The sequence below is a fragment of the Psammomys obesus genome, unplaced genomic scaffold (assembly GCF_907164565.1).
Source record: "Psammomys obesus unplaced genomic scaffold, mPsaObe1.curated_primary_1811, whole genome shotgun sequence".
NCBI classification, from domain to species: Eukaryota; Metazoa; Chordata; class Mammalia; order Rodentia; family Muridae; genus Psammomys; species Psammomys obesus.
Window position 1 is genome coordinate 619,785 of NW_026590542.1, and position 17,110 is coordinate 636,894.

Consider the following 17,110-nt stretch of genomic DNA (forward strand, 5'->3'; position numbering starts at 1 on the left):
AGTATAGAAGACAAAGAATGGGACATTATATTTAGGATATGTAATCTTAGAGCATATACACACAATAAAGCACACAAATATCAAGAAAAACAATATGCTTTATTTTAAACTAAATTATTTATGGGAGAGGGAGAAATCATGTTTATGTCATAGTGTGCGTGTGTGGAAGTCAGAGGAAAACTGTGGGAATCCATTCTTGCTTTCCTCTATATTGAAGGGGACTGAATTCACCTAGCTAGATGAGCTGCCAGAGATCCTCCATTCTCTACTCCAGAGTCATAGATGTGAGGACATATGCCACATGCTGGGAACCCAACTTGGGTCCTCCTGTTTGTAGAGTAAGTACTTTACCAACTATCTTATCTCCCCAGCCTCTATTTTAATTTTGAATTTTTGAAATTATCTCATTATGCCTCCATGGCTGGCTTGGAACCCCTCATGTAAACTAAGGCTGTCCTTGAATTTTCAGTGACCTCTGGCTTCCAGAGTGCTAGGATTATATCCTTGCATCACTATACCTACCTCCCTCAATTACTTTTTAAGAAAAAAATAAATGTAGGGCTGAAAAAATTGCTCAGCAGGTAAAAGCACTTGCTAATCTTGCGGAGAACATGGATTCTGTTCCTAGCACTCATGTTTTGGTTCACAATCATCTGTAACTCCAGTTCCAAGGGATGCAGCACTCTCTTCTGACTTCCACAGGCACCAGGCATATATGCATGCAGTGCACTTATTTATATGCAAGCAAAATACACACAGAAAAATAAATATTAAAAAAAAGAAAGAAAAATGGGACAGAAGCAGGAGGATTCAAGGCTATTCTCACCAACGTAACTAGTTTAAAGCCGGCCCATGCTGCCTGAGACTGACTCAAAAGAAAATGGGGGGGGGGGGGCTAAGTTTGATTTGGGTTCGGTGATACAGGTTGGTAACTCTAGATGAAGGAAGCAGTACTGTGAATTCTAGGCCATTATGGACTACACAATGAGAATGTCAAGAAACAATTTCTTAGGGGCTAGGAATATGGGTCAGTGTTAGAACACCTGGAAGTGAGTGGCCCTGAGTTTCACCCCAACCCTACAAAAATGAAGGGAAGAGAAATAACACGAAAGTACTTTGAAACTTGCAGGCATACCAGTTGAGCACTATACTACTGAGTTCTAGCGCCAGCCCAAACTCAAGGGTGTTTGGGAGAAAGTGTAGCTAGCTATGTTTGGCATATGTTGTGTAGGATCGTTAATTCCATGTGATTTTAAAAAAAATCAAATAAAGTCATTTTTCTTTCCCTTCAAAAAGTATTTTGCAAGAGTTGGCCTGCTGCCAACAAGGTCTTCCCAGCTTGAGAGAGGAAGGCTTTGTTTAACCGCTTTGTTCTTTCCTTTTTAACCTATTTGTGTTTAACCAGATCCCTGTCCCAATTCCTTAGGCATTTTAACAACTTCTTTCTGTTTGCTGAACTAAGAGATTAACTTTAGAGAGCTGTCCAAACTCCAAAGTTTACGTTTGCTGTACCCCTGCCGCTTCTCACGCCTGCCCAGAGTGGATTCAGCTGGATACTTCCAGTTGCCAGAGACGGGGGGCGGGGCCGGGGGGGCGGGGCCGGGGGAAATGGGGGGGGGACGGGACAGCGTTGGATAAATGAGGGAGAAGGGTAAGCCCTCAGGGTTGTTGGTCTCCGCCGGTCCCCTTGCCTGTGGCTACCAATCTGCCTAGGCTCTGTGTTCCTTCCCAAGGTTCTCTGCGTGACCTGCGCAGTCATTAACCCTGTGAATATCCCTTCCCAAGGTTCTCTGCGTGACCTGCGCAGTCACTATCACTGTGAATATCCAGGACAGGACAGCCTTGGTAGGAAAGACAGAAAAACGATTTTCAGGCGACCGGGAAGCTACATTTGCTCACCCCAGTCTTCAGATAGCAGCCAGAGACCAGTACCAGGAGCAAGGCGGGGTTCAGATTCCCAGAGCTCTGCCATTGCAGTCACTGCACCCTAACTCTGGAGGCCGCGCAGCACTACCAGCATGTGCAAGAAGAATACCCTTTGGCCCAGGTACTCTACGTGCGGCGCGGACGGACCCCTGACATCAGCCCTCTATCACCACTCTTCTCCCACTCCCGCCCAAGCCACCAGTTTGCAGCCAGAAACCCCGGGCCAAAAAGGGTTGTTTGGCAGCAATGGCCCCTCCCCCCCTTCACACACACAGCTTGCAGAACAAACTGCGGGTTAAATAATGCTATTGCAAAAGTCCCACGTCTGATCTTGGAGCTTATCTAAGATTGATAGCATGAAAGCCCTTTAGAGCCTGGGCCAATTTTTAACAGCCTATGGACATGGCAAATGCTACAGCGCTGGTAGTTAATACTTCCAGACAGGCCTGAGCTGTTTCCTAAAGCATGCAGTTTATTGAAGGAAAGATTAAGCCAAAACTTGTTTCCCATCCCCTCCTCCTTGTATTCATTTGCCCACCCATGTGTGGGACTGCTTAGTTCGAAGCAGATAGATACCTGGGAAAAAAACATGAAGGTACTGGCAATTTCCATCAGCATTAGCGCCTGCTGGAGCAGACTTGCATAGTAAAGTTTCTTGCCTCTTCAAGGGACAATTCTTGATGGAGCTCTTTTCTTTCTGATAATTTTTCTTTTCTTTAATTTCTCCCAGTTCACTGGTCACAGTCTTTGGCCTAAAGTCCAAGCATAGAATGTTCTTTGCCTGTGGGATTCAAGGCTCCCTGAAAAACTGGCCTCATGCAAGGAAGTAAGATGCAACTAAGGGGGCTATGAGTTCATTTACTCATGGTAGAGCTGGAGGTGAAGCCCTGTAGCAGATTGTATTAAAGGTCCTGGTTCTATCCCCAGCACAGCCACTCTACATACATACATATGTATATACATACATGTGTATATGTGTGTATATATACATATATAATTCACACCTGCCATTTTCTGAATTGAAAATGAGCATGGGTTTGAGGGGGGGGGTTTGGGAGGGTAAGGACAGTGCTCGATATTAACCCTGGGCCTAGCACAGACTAGGAATCTTTTCTACCCAAGCCATATTCCAAACCTCTTAATTCAGTATAACTGATAAACACATTTCTAAAATCTGGCTGGCTCCCAAGGAGATCAATAACATCAATGGATGAGGGAGGGGTGACAGCATAGAAAGGCAACCTGCAGACATTCAGAGAAGCCACCAATGAGGGAGCTACCCGCCCCTTCGAGGTCAGGGTGCTGGCATAAAAGGCATTGCTGAATAACAGTCTTGCTGAGCATCATTACCGCCAGGTGTGGATGGCAGAGTGTTTCCTTTCTCTATTTTAGAGATAGCTTAAAAAAAAAAAAACCTCACTGGTAAGTTGACTGAGGATGTCTCATGCCATGTTCTATCTGCTTTTCCTTCGCCTTCCTGCATACCACTTCCGGTCATGCTGCACACCTTGCTCTGATGGGGAAAGACACCCATTTTTCTATTCTCATCCAGTAATGGTATACCTCAAGGAGATCTCAGATTTGGTCACAGACTGCTGTGATAAAATGAATTTTATAAGAAAACAAATAAGATTTTGTCTTCCTAGTGCATATAAAAGTTATACACTGTATAGAAATGCTACTGTGCACACCTTAACTAAAAATAAATACTTTATTGCTCAAAATTCTAAGTACTGTCGAGCTGTTGGAAGCCTGGTGCATACAGAATTGCTCTGCAACTTGTGAAAACTGTACTACCTGCACATTGCCATAAAACAAGATGCGCCTGCCATCTGTACTGAGTGCTGTGCTGAATTTGCTTCATGCCTTGCATTTGTTCTCTGTTGCCGATAACAGGCTTTTCCTACAAACATGTCTTCCATCAAAATTGAATGTGTTTTACGGGAGAACTGCAGGTGTGGAGAGTCTCCAGTATGGGAGGAAGCATCCAACTCTCTGCTCTTTGTAGACATCCCTGCAAAGAAGATTTGTCGATGGGATTCAGTCAGCAAGCAAGTGAAACGAATGGCTGTTGGTAAGAATGAAAGCTGAGCTCCTTTCCTTGCTTGCAGTTAGCTATCTTTTCCCAGTGGTGGGGCAGGGGGCAGGCATCACCATGTTTGCCATTGCCCTGGGTTCTTGTTAAAGGCTAACTGAAAATGCTTTGAAACCATTTGGGTTGTCATGTTCTCTGTGTCTTGGAGATGATGGATCATCAACACTTTCCTCATCCTCTTGCATGGAGCACAGCATTCCCAGCTTCCTTTGCTTTAGTCTGTGATGCTGGGCCTCAGGCATGCTCATGCTATACCTCCAGTCCCCCATTATTGTTTTGATGTTGAGGTACTATAGTGTCTCTTTCCTGGTTGCCTTCAGATAATAGCATCCATAGCCTAAGACTCCATTAGTGGCATAGCAAAAGCCATCTACCCTGCTTAGGCCAAAACCTCCATTAAAAAAAATGCCAACAACAGATGTAAGATGTATTACTCACTTCTTTGTGAAAAGAAGAGTTGTTAGGCTTCAAAAGCGTCAACCAGGGCTGTGTTCACTGCACAAATGTGAGACCCCTGACAGTACTCCCAAGAGAGATTTGTGGTTTTAGATAAGGAGTTTGTAGGTCTTTTCATGGCTCAGGGCAGTAGGCTGGGTGTGATTATCAGTAGACAAACAAGTTTGTTTCTGTCCTTGGATTCGTGGGAAGAGATACCAGGATTTTCCTAGGATTACAGGAATTTCTGGTTTCTGGTATCTTCCCATGAATCCAAATGAGAACTTAAAGCTTGTTTTCCCCTGGTGTTGCGGATTGAATCCAGGGGCTGTGCATACCACAAAATCCATTCCCAGTAGCTATCTTTTAAAAAATTGATTTTGTCTTGTGTGGGAAGCACTGGTGCCATGGTACACATGTTGAGGTCAGAGGACAACTTGCAGTTCACTCCTTCCACCGTGTGTGGAAGTCAGAGGACAACTTTTGGGAGTCTTTATTTCCACTATATGAGTTTTGGGGATTTAGCTCAAGTCATCAGGCTTAGTAGCAAAAAGCCTTTGCCTGGTGAGCTATCTCACAGGCCTTAGTTTTCTTTAGCAGGCAAGGACTTTCTTTGTGAGATTCACAGGTTGATGTGGAATTTACAGGTTCTTGCTTCCACTTCTCAAATGCTACTAGGAGCAGTATCTAATTTACATATACGTATTTACAGCTCCAGGCAAAATGCTTCTGCCTGTGCTTTTCCTGGTCTCTCATTCCCAGCATTCACAAAATTCCTACCCTTAATCTGCAAAGCCTCCCAGTCATGAAAAGGGTTTGTGTGTTAGCAGGAGGTTAGGAAGCTAAGCTTTCAGGAGGCATCTGAAGCTATAGTTAGGATCCTTGTTAAAAGCATGACCCCCTTATAGGGTCCTGTACATTCCCAGGGCTCCCAAGGGCTTGAGTCAACTTCTGAGCAGGGCTTTGAGCTAAGAGCATTTAGCATTAATGAGGTGCTTAGGAAATGTTTCTAAACAAATTAAGATAAATGTATTTCCTGTGAATACTCACCATGGTAATCTCCACTTAAAAAGGGTTTTCTCAGTGCATGAAAGAGTATTAAAACCAGATAAGCTAAACTATTAAAATAAAAATATAGTAATGTAATAAAGAGATAGATTGTATTTCATTTAATGTACAATTCTATTATTTTGACCATGCATGCTTTCAAAAATACTTGAGAAATGAGGAACAAATTATAATTAAATATATTAAAAATTAAATACTTTTAAAAATAGTATTAACTGGATGTGATAATGCACATCATATACCAGCATTCAGAAAGTAGAGGCAAGAGGCAAGAAAATGTTGAGGTTGAGGCTACATCATCAGACACCGTTTCAGTACCTTAAAAATCACTGAACCTGGGCTGGAGTGATGGCTCAGAGTTTAAGAACACTCACTGTTCTTCCAAAGGTCCTGAGTTCAATTCCCAGCAACCACATGGTGGCTCATAACCATCTATACTAAGATCTGGTGTGCAGGCAGAATGTTGTATAAATAATAAATAAATCTTTAAAAAAAATCACTGGACCCTTTTCCTAAGAAATGTTACATGACATAATGACTTCTGTGCTGTGAGACTTCCAGAGTGCTTACTACCTTCTAGCTATTTCCTTTGCCTCTGCAGATGCCCCAGTCAGTTCAGTGGCACTTCGACAGTTTGGAGGCTATGTTGCCACCATTGGAACCAAGTTCTGCACTTTGAACTGGGAAGATCAATCAGTATTTGTCCTAGCCACAGTGGATAAAGATAAGAAAAACAATCGATTCAATGATGGGAAGGTGGATCCTGCTGGGAGATACTTTGCTGGTATGATTCCTTCCTTCCTTCCTTCCTTCCTTCCTTCCTTCCTTCCTTCCTTCCTTCCTTCCTTCCTTCCTTTCTTCCTTCTCCCTCTCTCTCTCTCTTTCTATCTTTCTTGTCGTTTCTATTTGCTATGCTTAAATCTTTCTCTCACTTTCTCTATCTGTGTGTGTGTATGTGTGTATGTTGTGTGGGATGGAACAAAAAACCTATATATGCTAGATAAGTGTTCTACCACAAAAAGTAATATTACATAATGAACATGTCTATATATACCCTAACCTAGAATTATTCATAAACATTTTGTTCTGTTTTTCAGTTGTCTTTGTTTGTTTCTTTGTTTCAAGACAAGGTACCACTGGACTTGATTTATAGACCATGCTGGCCTTGAACTCACAGAGATCTTGCTACTTCTGCCTCCCAGAGTGCTGGGATTACAGGCTTGTGCTACTGTGCCTGGCTTTTTGTTCTTGCTTTAATACGTACTCTATCTAAACCTATTTCTCTTTAGAATAATTTGTGTGTGTGTGCTTCCTAAGGAAAATAGCTTTTTTTTTTTTTCCAGAAACAAAAAGTCTCACTATGCAACCTTGGCCGATCTAGAATTCACTCTATGGATCACCAGGCTGGCCTTGAACTCACAGAGATCCACCTGCCTCTGCCTTTTGGGTTCTGGAATTAAAGGCCTGTGCCACCATGCCTAGTGAAAATGACATAATTTTACATGAACACAATATAGTGATCAACTTACAGAAGTCTAGCATTGATTCAATAAATCTATATTCCTGTTATATCAACTGACCAAATAATGTCTGTTAAGGAATTTTCCCTTCTAATGAGAAATCAAGTTTGGGATCGCATACTGTACTTACTTGTCTTGCCATCCTCTTAATATGGAATATTTCCTTGACACCCCCCATCTCTCTTTTTTTATGGCGTTGCCATTTTTGAAGAATATGGTCCCACCCACCCTCTTTCTTTGTGCGTAGCTTGATGTTAGCCATTTGTGGCTGGAATACTGTGGAAGTGATGTCCTGTCCTTCCCAGGGCATCAAGTATGGAGACATAAACTGTCCCTCTTCCCCTCACTGGTGATATTGAGGTCCTACTGCATTCCTCTGCTAAATAATAACTGCTGGTTTTTGTTGTTGTTGTTGTTGCCTTGCGAAAAAGTTTCACTATGGGGCCCAGGATTCTCTCAAACTTCCTCTGCAGCCCAGGTTTACCTCAAACTTGCACTCATCCTGCTTCCATCTCCCAAATGCTGAGATTATAGATACACATAAATCACCATATGTGTATACATAACTTTAAAAGAATTTTAATTGTAATTTAATTTTTTATACTTAATTTCTCATTTACCTCCCATCACAACTACCCTGGAAATTAGCCAAAGTGGATTCTGTCTCTGTCTCTGTCTCTCTCTCTCTTCTCTGTTTTTTGAGGCAGGGTTTCTCTGTGTAATAGAGCCCTGACTGTCCTGGACTTGCTTTGTAGAACGGGCTGGTCTGAAACTCACAGTGATCTTCCTGACTCTGCCTCCTGAGTGCTGGGATTAAAGACATGTGCCATCACACTTGGCCACCATTTCTGTTTATATGTTCCCACACCTCTTTCTCATATCATTGGCTAATACCACTCTTCCTATAGTGACTCACTATCATTATGAAAGGCAGATAAGGTCTGAGAAACTGGCTGTATATAGTTCCCCATCTTGTTGGACTATGTACAACTACAGATAACACCCAATACAGGTTGAAAGATTAAAGATGGGAACCCACTGAGAGTTTTTTTCCCAATAATTTCTGCCAGATAAAGAGTTATAAAGCTGATCTTAATGCCATACACCTGTTATCCTAGCACTCAGTTAAGGCAGAAATATTGCAATTCCAGGGCTAGCCTGGGCTATACAGCACAACCTAAGAAGAAGAAAAGAAGAAGGATAGCCCATTCACATGTCCTTCCATCTTTTCCTGTGAGGCAGCTAGTGTGAAAGAATGTTCATGAAACAAACCCATCTTTGAGATAGCAGGAAACTGCTGAGGGACTTGCCCACTCCAGGAGGACCTACTCTGTCCTCTTCCCATTCATGTTTGCTTCTCATACTTGCAATCTATTTTCATCTTCTTTCAAGTATGAAATAGTGGTTTTCTGGTTTCTTCATTCTAATCTGAGTCTGCTTTGGCCTCTGAGATCATGTGACATCCACGTCTATTTCCATGACTACTAAAGAATAATGGCTTCCATGAATGGAGCACTTGAGGCGTATGCATACTCTGCTGTTGCTGGGTGAAGCATTCTGTAAGCATCAGTAGCACTCAGCTTTCAGTTTTTCTGTTGCTTTGCCAACATTCTATCTGCTTCTGTCTACCATTGAGAGAAGGGTACTGATTGTTTCCAGTGTAACTCAATTATTTTCTACCTCTTTTCAGTTATGACACATTTTGCTTTGTGTATTTTAAAGCTCTACTATTAAATAATACACATTTTGAATTACTATTTATTGTTAATGAATTGGCCATTTTTTCCTACCATATGAAATGTGACATTTTTCCTTCATTGTTTTCAATCGTCTTTATTTGACTTTGGTTTTCAGCAATTTGATCATAGTGTGTTAAGTGTGGGTTTCTTTCTGTTTGCTGTATTTTAGATTTGCTCAAATTCTTAAATCTACTGAAAATTTTTGTGCTTTTCTCCAATCTTAGGAGTTTTGAGCCACACAATCTTCAGAAAACTTCAGCTCTGGAATCTTTCTTTTTTCTCTAGGAATTCAATGAGGTATTGCCCTTTTGCTCACCATGGCTACATGCTCTGTTCATTTCTCTTCCAAAGTTTTTTCTCTTTGCCTAATTTCTATTGATCTAACATTGACTATACAGACTCTACTCTTGTTGATGCTCTTCTGCTATAAGTTGGTCCAGTGTACTCTCTATTTTTGTTTGGTTATTCTTTTCATCTTCTACTGCTTTGGTAATGTTTTCTATTTTGAGTTTCATTTCATGACTATTTATAATTATTTTTATAAGATTTGCATTAGTCTTTACCAAAGCCTTCCAACATCTGTGCCATGTAATTTTCAGAATCTGTTTATTTCCTACAGAGATGGAATCATCCACCTTTCTCTGTGTTCTAAGTGTATTAGTCAACTCTCTATCACAATACTGAGATAACTGAGGTGAATACCTTACAAAGAGAAAAAAAGTTATTTTGATACATGTTTTTAAAGGTTCCAGTCCATGATCAAATAATGCTATTGCTTTGGGCCTCTGGTGAGGCAACACATTATGCTGAGAATGTGTGGTCAAACAAACTGCATGCCTTGTGAGCCAGCAAGCAAGGGTGACTAGACTGGCCATAATACCTTTAAAGATAATTCCTCCCATGTCCTGAAGACTTTGAATAGGCTCCACTCCTTAAAGAGCCACAGCACCCCAGGGTACCAAGCCTCTAACACGTGGACTTTTGGAGACATTCAACACCAAATTATAACACCAAATGATTTTAGGTAATATTCTAGACATTATGTTGTGAGGCCCTGAACATTGTTTAAATCATTTAAAACATGACATAGTTATTTCAGGAAGCAGCATATTACTTTTAGAGTAAGGTCAGTCATTCCAACCTGCTTTGCATTAGATACAAGGAGGAGCTGTCCCACATGTGTGCCTCTCAGCTAATATGGGGCCAAAAAGTTCTACTAATTAGCTTTATTCCCAAAACCTTTGGAATGCTGATTACAATCTGATCTGTGTGTTCAGGCTAAGGAAGAGCCTAGGAGTTCATAAACATTTTTTAAGGGATTATATGTTTACATGTCATGGGCTGTCCTCAATCTCCTGATCTTCATCCTTCAGCTTCCAGAGTGCTAGGAGTACAGGGGAGGTGGTCACCACACTTGGTTTAAACTGTGTGTTTTGATCAGGTTTTATACTTGTGCTCAGTTGTAGAAAATGAGGTTAGTACATGTTTACCCCTTCTTATTTGAAACCATATCTCTAAATTGTTGAAGTGTGGGGAGAAGGGGGCAACTGTGCCTCAAAGTCACCAACCTGTTTCAAATTCACTATCCTGTCTTATGATCTAAAGTGTTGGTATCATAGGTATGTGTCACCACAACAAGCCTTTGGGCGGATTTTTATCTGCATTATAAGAAAGAAGATTGCCATCTTTAAAAGATATAAAAGAGGTTATTTACATTTGAGATTGTATAAAATTCTCTTGACTTAAATACTGAAAATGATCCCTCATGAGGAAGGATGGGACTTTGCACAGGATGAAAATCTGCAGGACTGAGCTAATGTTCTTTGTTTCAAAAAGGTACCATGGCTGAGGAAACAGCCCCAGCAGTTCTTGAGCGGCACCAAGGGTCCTTGTACTCCCTCTTTCCTGATCACAATGTGAAGAAATACTTTGACCAAGTGGACATCTCCAATGGTTTGGATTGGTCCCTAGACCATAAAATTTTCTACTACATTGACAGCCTCTCCTACTCTGTGGATGCCTTTGACTATGACCTGCAAACAGGACAGATTTGTATGAACATCTTTATTATTTTTCATAATACCACTCATATTTTTGTGTGCTCATGATCAGTATGTGATCTCTTCCTCAGGCTAAGTGAAAAAGTCTTAATTTTAGAAATTGTAGAGAACTTCCCAATATAATGATGATGGCTATAATGATGGCTATGCTGCCAATGAAACTGTTATCCTCAATACATCTGAAGTCTGGTACTTGGAACTAGGGCTTGTAGATGGCCTACTGCAGATAGGCCTTTAATTTTCCTTTCCATCACTAAAAAGGGTCTCCTTAGAGAATGAATCCCACCCTATCAGACAGTACCAATGTGATAAAGAAGGAAGACTGAAAATTTTGGTTCCTGATTCTTATTTGATCTTTAATTAACCTTAGGCCAGTATTCAGAGGCAAATGAGCAACCTTTGAAATGGAAAAATAACAGAAAAGTGCTTCCAGGTTGGTCCAGTTCCATCAATGTTCTGTAAAATCAGCCATCACTGGAAACTTCAAGGAAAGAAATTATTTAGAAGAATTTAGAAGGGAGACCTTGAAACTGTTTGATGAAAAGTTCCAGACAGGAAGAACAAAACCAATCATAAAAATGACTTGAAAAAAAATCATAAGACTTTATGTAGATTTAATCAAGGGCAAACTATTCCAGTACAGATGTTTTCCTTTGAAGTATGTAGTGCTCTTTTTATGACTATTCTTACCTAATTTTCTTACACATGGTTTTAACATTTTTCCGTTATATCTCAATCTGATTGCTGGAATGACCTGAATTCTGTAGCTGGCTGTTTTTCTGGATTGTTTTTTGAGGTGCTGGGGTTTACACTCATTTCTTTCTGTATGCACTGAAGTACAGTTCTATCCCCTTTCTGCCTTTCAGTGTGGATCTTCTTTAAGCAGCCTGTGGTTTTTAGAATGCCCTTCCTTTAGGAAGCAAGCTCTTTAAATATTTTTTTTTAAATTTGTAGCAAGTAAGAAAGAGAATATATGTCTCCCCAGGTTTTGTACATGCATTGTTCATATGGTACAATTAAGATCTTAGACTTGGTCAACATAGGAATTTGGGTAACTAAGATAGTGATCTAACCACAAACTAAAGAATGTTTGAGATAGGCTTGCAAAGCTTTAGTTGAGGTTGGCCTCAGAGAGTTACCTATTGACACTTTATTAAGAATTCTGAAAATGTTATGGTGGCTGATTCTTCAAGGCTAATCCTAACACTTGGAAGTCTGGCAGGAGGATTTCTTTAAGACTCTAAAGACAGCTTGAGCTACTCAATGAACTGTAGGCAAGCCTTAGATATAGTATGAGACCTTGTCGCTAAATAAATAATTCAGCTTTATAGGGCTTAGTGATGGAGCAGTTGTCTAGCTTACACAAGGCTCTGAATTCTATCCCCAGAACTGGAAAAAAAAGAAGAAAGAAAGAAAAAAGAACGAGGAAAAAAAGCATTTATTTCCTTCTGAAATCCTAGACATATATACATATATATATGTGTATATATATATATATGTATACATATAGACAATTTTATATTTATATAAAATTTATATGTGTATATATAAAATTGTCTTTTATAAAGACAAAAGGACTGAATCTATCCCAAATCATGTGATAAAAATCCTTTGTTCATATGCCAGGCACTAGACAAACACAAGTGACCAATATTTATAACCAGCTTGAGAGTGCACTGTCTCCTTCTCAGCATTGTGTGACCCATTGTTTTGTTGTGTTTTTGGTTTTGTTTTCAACCACAGCCAACCGCAGAATTGTTTACAAGATGGAGAAAGATGAACAAATCCCAGATGGAATGTGTATTGATGCAGAGGGAAAGCTTTGGGTAGCCTGTTACAATGGAGGAAGAGTAATCCGACTAGATCCTGAGACAGGTAGGCTAGAGGCAAAATAGAAAATCCCTCCCAGTCCAGAAAACACCAGTGCTAGAGACCAATATGAATACAGTTAGAATCATAGTAGTGCTCTTAACTGGATGATTTTGGCAATAAAGGCAAAAGATAGAACCCCAAATTTATAATCAGAACTTCTTTTCCTATAGTGAAATCTTACATTAACTTCCTCTAGGAAATGAATTCTGACCTCTACAGTCTCTTAGATTATCTGTACCATTCTTAACAAGTCCAGAAACATTGTGTATGTGAGAAATTTCCAGAACTAAATTTCAGATAAAATATTTGGTGACCCAGGAAAAAGACTCCAAACTGTGAAGTTGCCTGTTGATAAAACAACTTCATGCTGCTTCGGAGGGAAGGATTACTCTGAAATGTATGTGACCTGTGCCAGGGACGGGCTGGACACTGAAAGCCTTTTGAGGCAGCCTGATGCTGGTGGCATTTTCAAGGTAATATGATCTTTTTTTGTGGCGTGAGGGGTTATAGAGGGTATTTTGTTAAATAATTGATCAGTGCTTTTATATACTTTCCAAACCTAATTCTATTTAGCATGCTAAACTAATCACATTAAACTTGATTATTTCAATTTTCTAGAATATAAGTTATGTAAAGCTCAGGAATGGTATGTTGGCCTACTTCAAGTATTTAAAAAATATTTTCATGCTCTAATAGTATTTGTAAGGTCATCTGATTGTTTTGATGCCTTAAAAAGATGTGCAGGTTTTTAACAATTTTTGTGTATGTGTGTGTGTCAGAACAAACACTGATAAAAATGAAACACTTTTTGAATCTGAAAACACATGTGGTGTCCTTTTGGAGCTCCTGTCCCTTCCAGGTCTTTCTATCTCCCCTTCTTTCCTAGGATTCCCTGCACTCTGCCCAAAATTTGGCTATGAGTCTCAGCCTCTACTTTGATACTTCAATCAGTAGTCTTTCAGAAGCCTTCTGTGGTAGGCTCCTGTCCTGTTCCCTGTCTTCTGCTTCCGATGTCTATCGCTTTTGTCCTTCTGAATGAGGATTGATTATCTTACTTAGGGTCTTCCTTATTATTTAGCTTCTTTAGGAGTATAATTAGCTGGACCAACAGAGCCATAAAAACTGGGCCTTGGGCTCCTGAAGAGAATTATACCAAGGACAATGCATGGAGAGGACCTAAAACCTTTGGCTCAGATGTAGCCCATAGACTCAGTCTCCATGTGGGTTCCCTAGTAAGGGGAGCAGGGACTTTCTCTGGCATGAACTCAGTGGCAGGCTCTCTGATCACCTCCCTGTGCAGGAAGCAGCCTTGCCAGGCCACAGAGGAAGACAATGCAACCAGACTTGATGAGACCTGATAGGCTAGGATTAAATCAATGGACTAGGGGAGGGGCATAGGGGGAGAAGAGGGAAGGAAGGTGGGATTGGGAGGAAGAGGCCACAGCCAGGATAAAAATTGAATAAATTGTAATAAATGATAATAATAAGAAGAAAAGAAAACACATGTGGAAACACTGGCTGTAGTGGTAATCTCCTGTAATCTCAGCCCTTGGGAAGCTGAAGCATGAATTTGGTAAGCTCCAAGCCACCTTGGGCTATATAACATAATACTTTCTTCTTTTTTGGCAGGTGAGAAAAATATGACAGAAATCAACTGTTTTATATTAATGTGCACGCTTGCTCATTGGACTAGGGTGTGTGTGTGTGTGTATATACATATATATATTATATATAATACCTAGTCAGCTAATTCTTTATCATGATAGAAAATAAAATGGGGGTTATTAAAAGTAGCTGAACATATTATTGTAAATGAAAACTTGGTTGATGTTTGTGGGGGGGGAGGCAAGATCTCACTATGTAGCTCAAACTGGCCTTAAACTCACAGCAGTCATCCTGCCTCAGCCTGCCAACTGCTGGGATTACAAGTAGGATCCACCATGCCTGGCTTTGTAACAATGGTTTTTGAAGACCATGTATAATTCATCAATTTCACTCTTTATTTTTCAACAGGTAACTGGTCTTGGGGTCAAAGGAATTGCCCCATATTCTTATGCAGGGTGAACTGCAGCTCTTCCTTGCTATCAGAAGAAAAAGCTTTGAAGATAACTGGAGAATTAAGGGACTGACATCAATGAGATTTCAATCTATTTTTAAATGAAGCAATGATATTATAGCATGGTCAAGCTTGAATTTACAATTTTGATTGGGTGCTGGGGAATAAACCCAGGGTGTGGCATATTAATTAAAAACATATACTAACAGTGAACTCCATCCCTGGATTCCTTTACTTAAAATTTTTTAAAGGTAGAAGATTTTTTTTCCCAGAGAATGACAAGTGTTTTTGATAACACACACTAGGTCTTCTTCTAAAATGAATCCTGTAGAAATGCAAAAGTTAAACTATCCATCAATCAGCCTAATGATGATCAATCAGCTCTAGGTGTTGAAATGGGACTATGTATATTCTTTTCTTGCATTCCATACTTGCTGTGTCAAAAGCTTCAAAAACTCCATGCATAGAAACTTGGTGATCATTTATAATGATTATGTGACTCTGTGTTGTTTTACAAACTAAAACACTGCCTGAGGATATGATTCAAACACCATGGCACAATTGATGGTTCTCACTGCCACCTACTGGACATAAAAACAAATACAACACATTGCAGATAATTTTCGTTATGCTGTTTTACATTTATTTATTTGTGTGTCTGTATGTGTGTGTGTTTACAAATCTGTCAGAGAACAACTTATGGACTCAGTTATTTCCTTCTGTTATGCAGATTGAAGGGATTGAACTCAGGTGGCGGAGCCATTTCACTTGCTGCTGCTCCTTTATCTTCTTCCTCTTCTTTTTTAAATGACGTCTCTCTCATGTAATTCAGGCTGATTTTGAACTTGCTGTGTAAGTGAGGCTGACCTTGAACTTCCAATCTTTCTGCCTCCATTTCCCAGGTGCTAGTATTACAGATGTGTGCTACCATGCTTAGCTTGAAAAGAATTTTTAAAGCAATATTTTTGAGCTATATCTGAATCATATTTAAAGTATATAAAATTATACATTTATATATGTGATATATATTCATTTCAACCACATAGACAAAATACTAAATTTGTTCAGCACTCCCAAAAGTTCATTTGTGTGCCACTGTTATCCTTTTCTTTTGCCCTTCAGCATGCTTGTACCCTATCCCTTGAAAATCACTGATCTGCTTTCTGCCCCTTTAATTTTCCTTAAAATTGGGTAGTGGCAGGCTGGGGATAAAGTCAGTGGTGAAGTGTTTGCCCACCATGCATAAAGCTCTGGGTTCAGTCCCTAGTGTACACACATACGCACAAGAACACACGTGTACACACAAGCACACACACACACAAAACTGGATAGTGTGATTTCCCCAAATACATTCTTTTTAAGTTTTGTTTTATTTTGTTTCTCTTTTTTTGAGATCGAATGTTACTGTCATTCAAGCTAGCCTTGAACTCGTGACAGTCCTTCTGCCTTGGCATGTGGAGTACTGGGAAGATGGACATGAACCACCACTTCCAGCTTCCAACTTCAAAATTGTTTTAATTATGTTAGTTTGGCCTTCAATAATATTTGATTTACTCATATTTGGGTTCTTGACATTGAACTTAGATGTGCGTTAAGCACATGTTCAAGCACTGAAATGCAATGTACATCAGCCAATTCATAAATTTTTAAAAAGATTTATTTATTTATTTTATGCTCTGTTTTCATGCACACCAGAAGAGGGCACCAGATCTCATATAGATGGTTATGAGCCACCATGTGGTTGCTGGGAATTGAGCTCTGGAAGAGCAGCCAGTGCTCTAACCACTGGGCCATCTCTTCAGCCCCAATTTATAAATTCTTATATCACCTTGAATAAATCATACCCCAATGTTAATTGGAAATCCTTTAAAAGTTGTAGGCTGTTTTGAGAGTTGGATCCTGTATTAGTGACTTTTTGTTGATGTGACAAAACATCTTACAAAAACCAACTTCTCAATTACTTCAACTGAGAATTTGCAAGTACAGTTCATTAAGGAGGGGAAGGCATGCCAGGACCCTTCTCAGCTGGAGAAGCAGGAGTGTGAGACATAGTATATCTGCTGTCTGGAACCTGAGATAAAAAAAAAAAAAATTACTCAATTTCTCATCTTTTGTTCAGTCTAGGACCCCAGACCATGAACTGGTTCCACCTACATTCTTGGTGGGTTTTCCCCCTTTAGTGGGAAACACTCTTATACAGCCTCCCAGAGGCCTGTTTCCTAGGTTATTCTAAGTTCTGTCAAGTTGACAATAGAGACGAAACACCCCATTATCTTTACTCTTTTCAGTCTTCCAACACATGAACATGGAAATTTTCACCAACTATTCAATGACTTCCA

The 17,110-nt window shown here is 40.0% G+C and overlaps 1 protein-coding gene across 2 annotated transcripts; it reads left to right on the forward strand.

The window, feature by feature from the left end:
* The first annotated feature begins 1,845 nt into the window (after positions 1-1,845).
* Positions 1,846-14,984, forward strand: Rgn (regucalcin). Of its 2 annotated transcripts, none has more exons than XM_055607896.1 (7): positions 1,846-2,047; positions 3,823-4,000; positions 6,126-6,308; positions 10,620-10,835; positions 12,587-12,718; positions 13,034-13,188; positions 14,729-14,984. In XM_055607896.1, the coding sequence occupies exons 2-7, from the start codon at positions 3,838-3,840 to the stop codon at positions 14,777-14,779; spliced, it is 900 nt and encodes a 299-aa protein (XP_055463871.1). In that variant the 5' UTR covers positions 1,846-2,047; positions 3,823-3,837; the 3' UTR covers positions 14,780-14,984. The 2 variants fall into 2 exon arrangements, with proteins under 2 accessions (XP_055463871.1, XP_055463870.1); XM_055607895.1 differs by lacking the exon at positions 1,846-2,047 and adding an exon at positions 3,252-3,348.
* The last annotated feature ends 2,126 nt before the right edge of the window (positions 14,985-17,110 follow it).

What these genes read in the sequence shown, in the direction of transcription:
- Rgn (XM_055607896.1), top strand. Translation starts at nt 3,838, where the DNA reads ATGTCTTCCATCAAAATTGAATGTGTTTTACGGGAGAACTGCAGGTGT. An exon ending in AGTGAAACGAATGGCTGTTG is followed by an intron (nt 4,001 to 6,125) that starts GTAAGAATGAAA and finishes TTGCCTCTGCAG; the next exon opens with ATGCCCCAGTCAGTTCAGTG. An exon ending in TGCTGGGAGATACTTTGCTG is followed by an intron (nt 6,309 to 10,619) that starts GTATGATTCCTT and finishes TGTTTCAAAAAG; the next exon opens with GTACCATGGCTGAGGAAACA.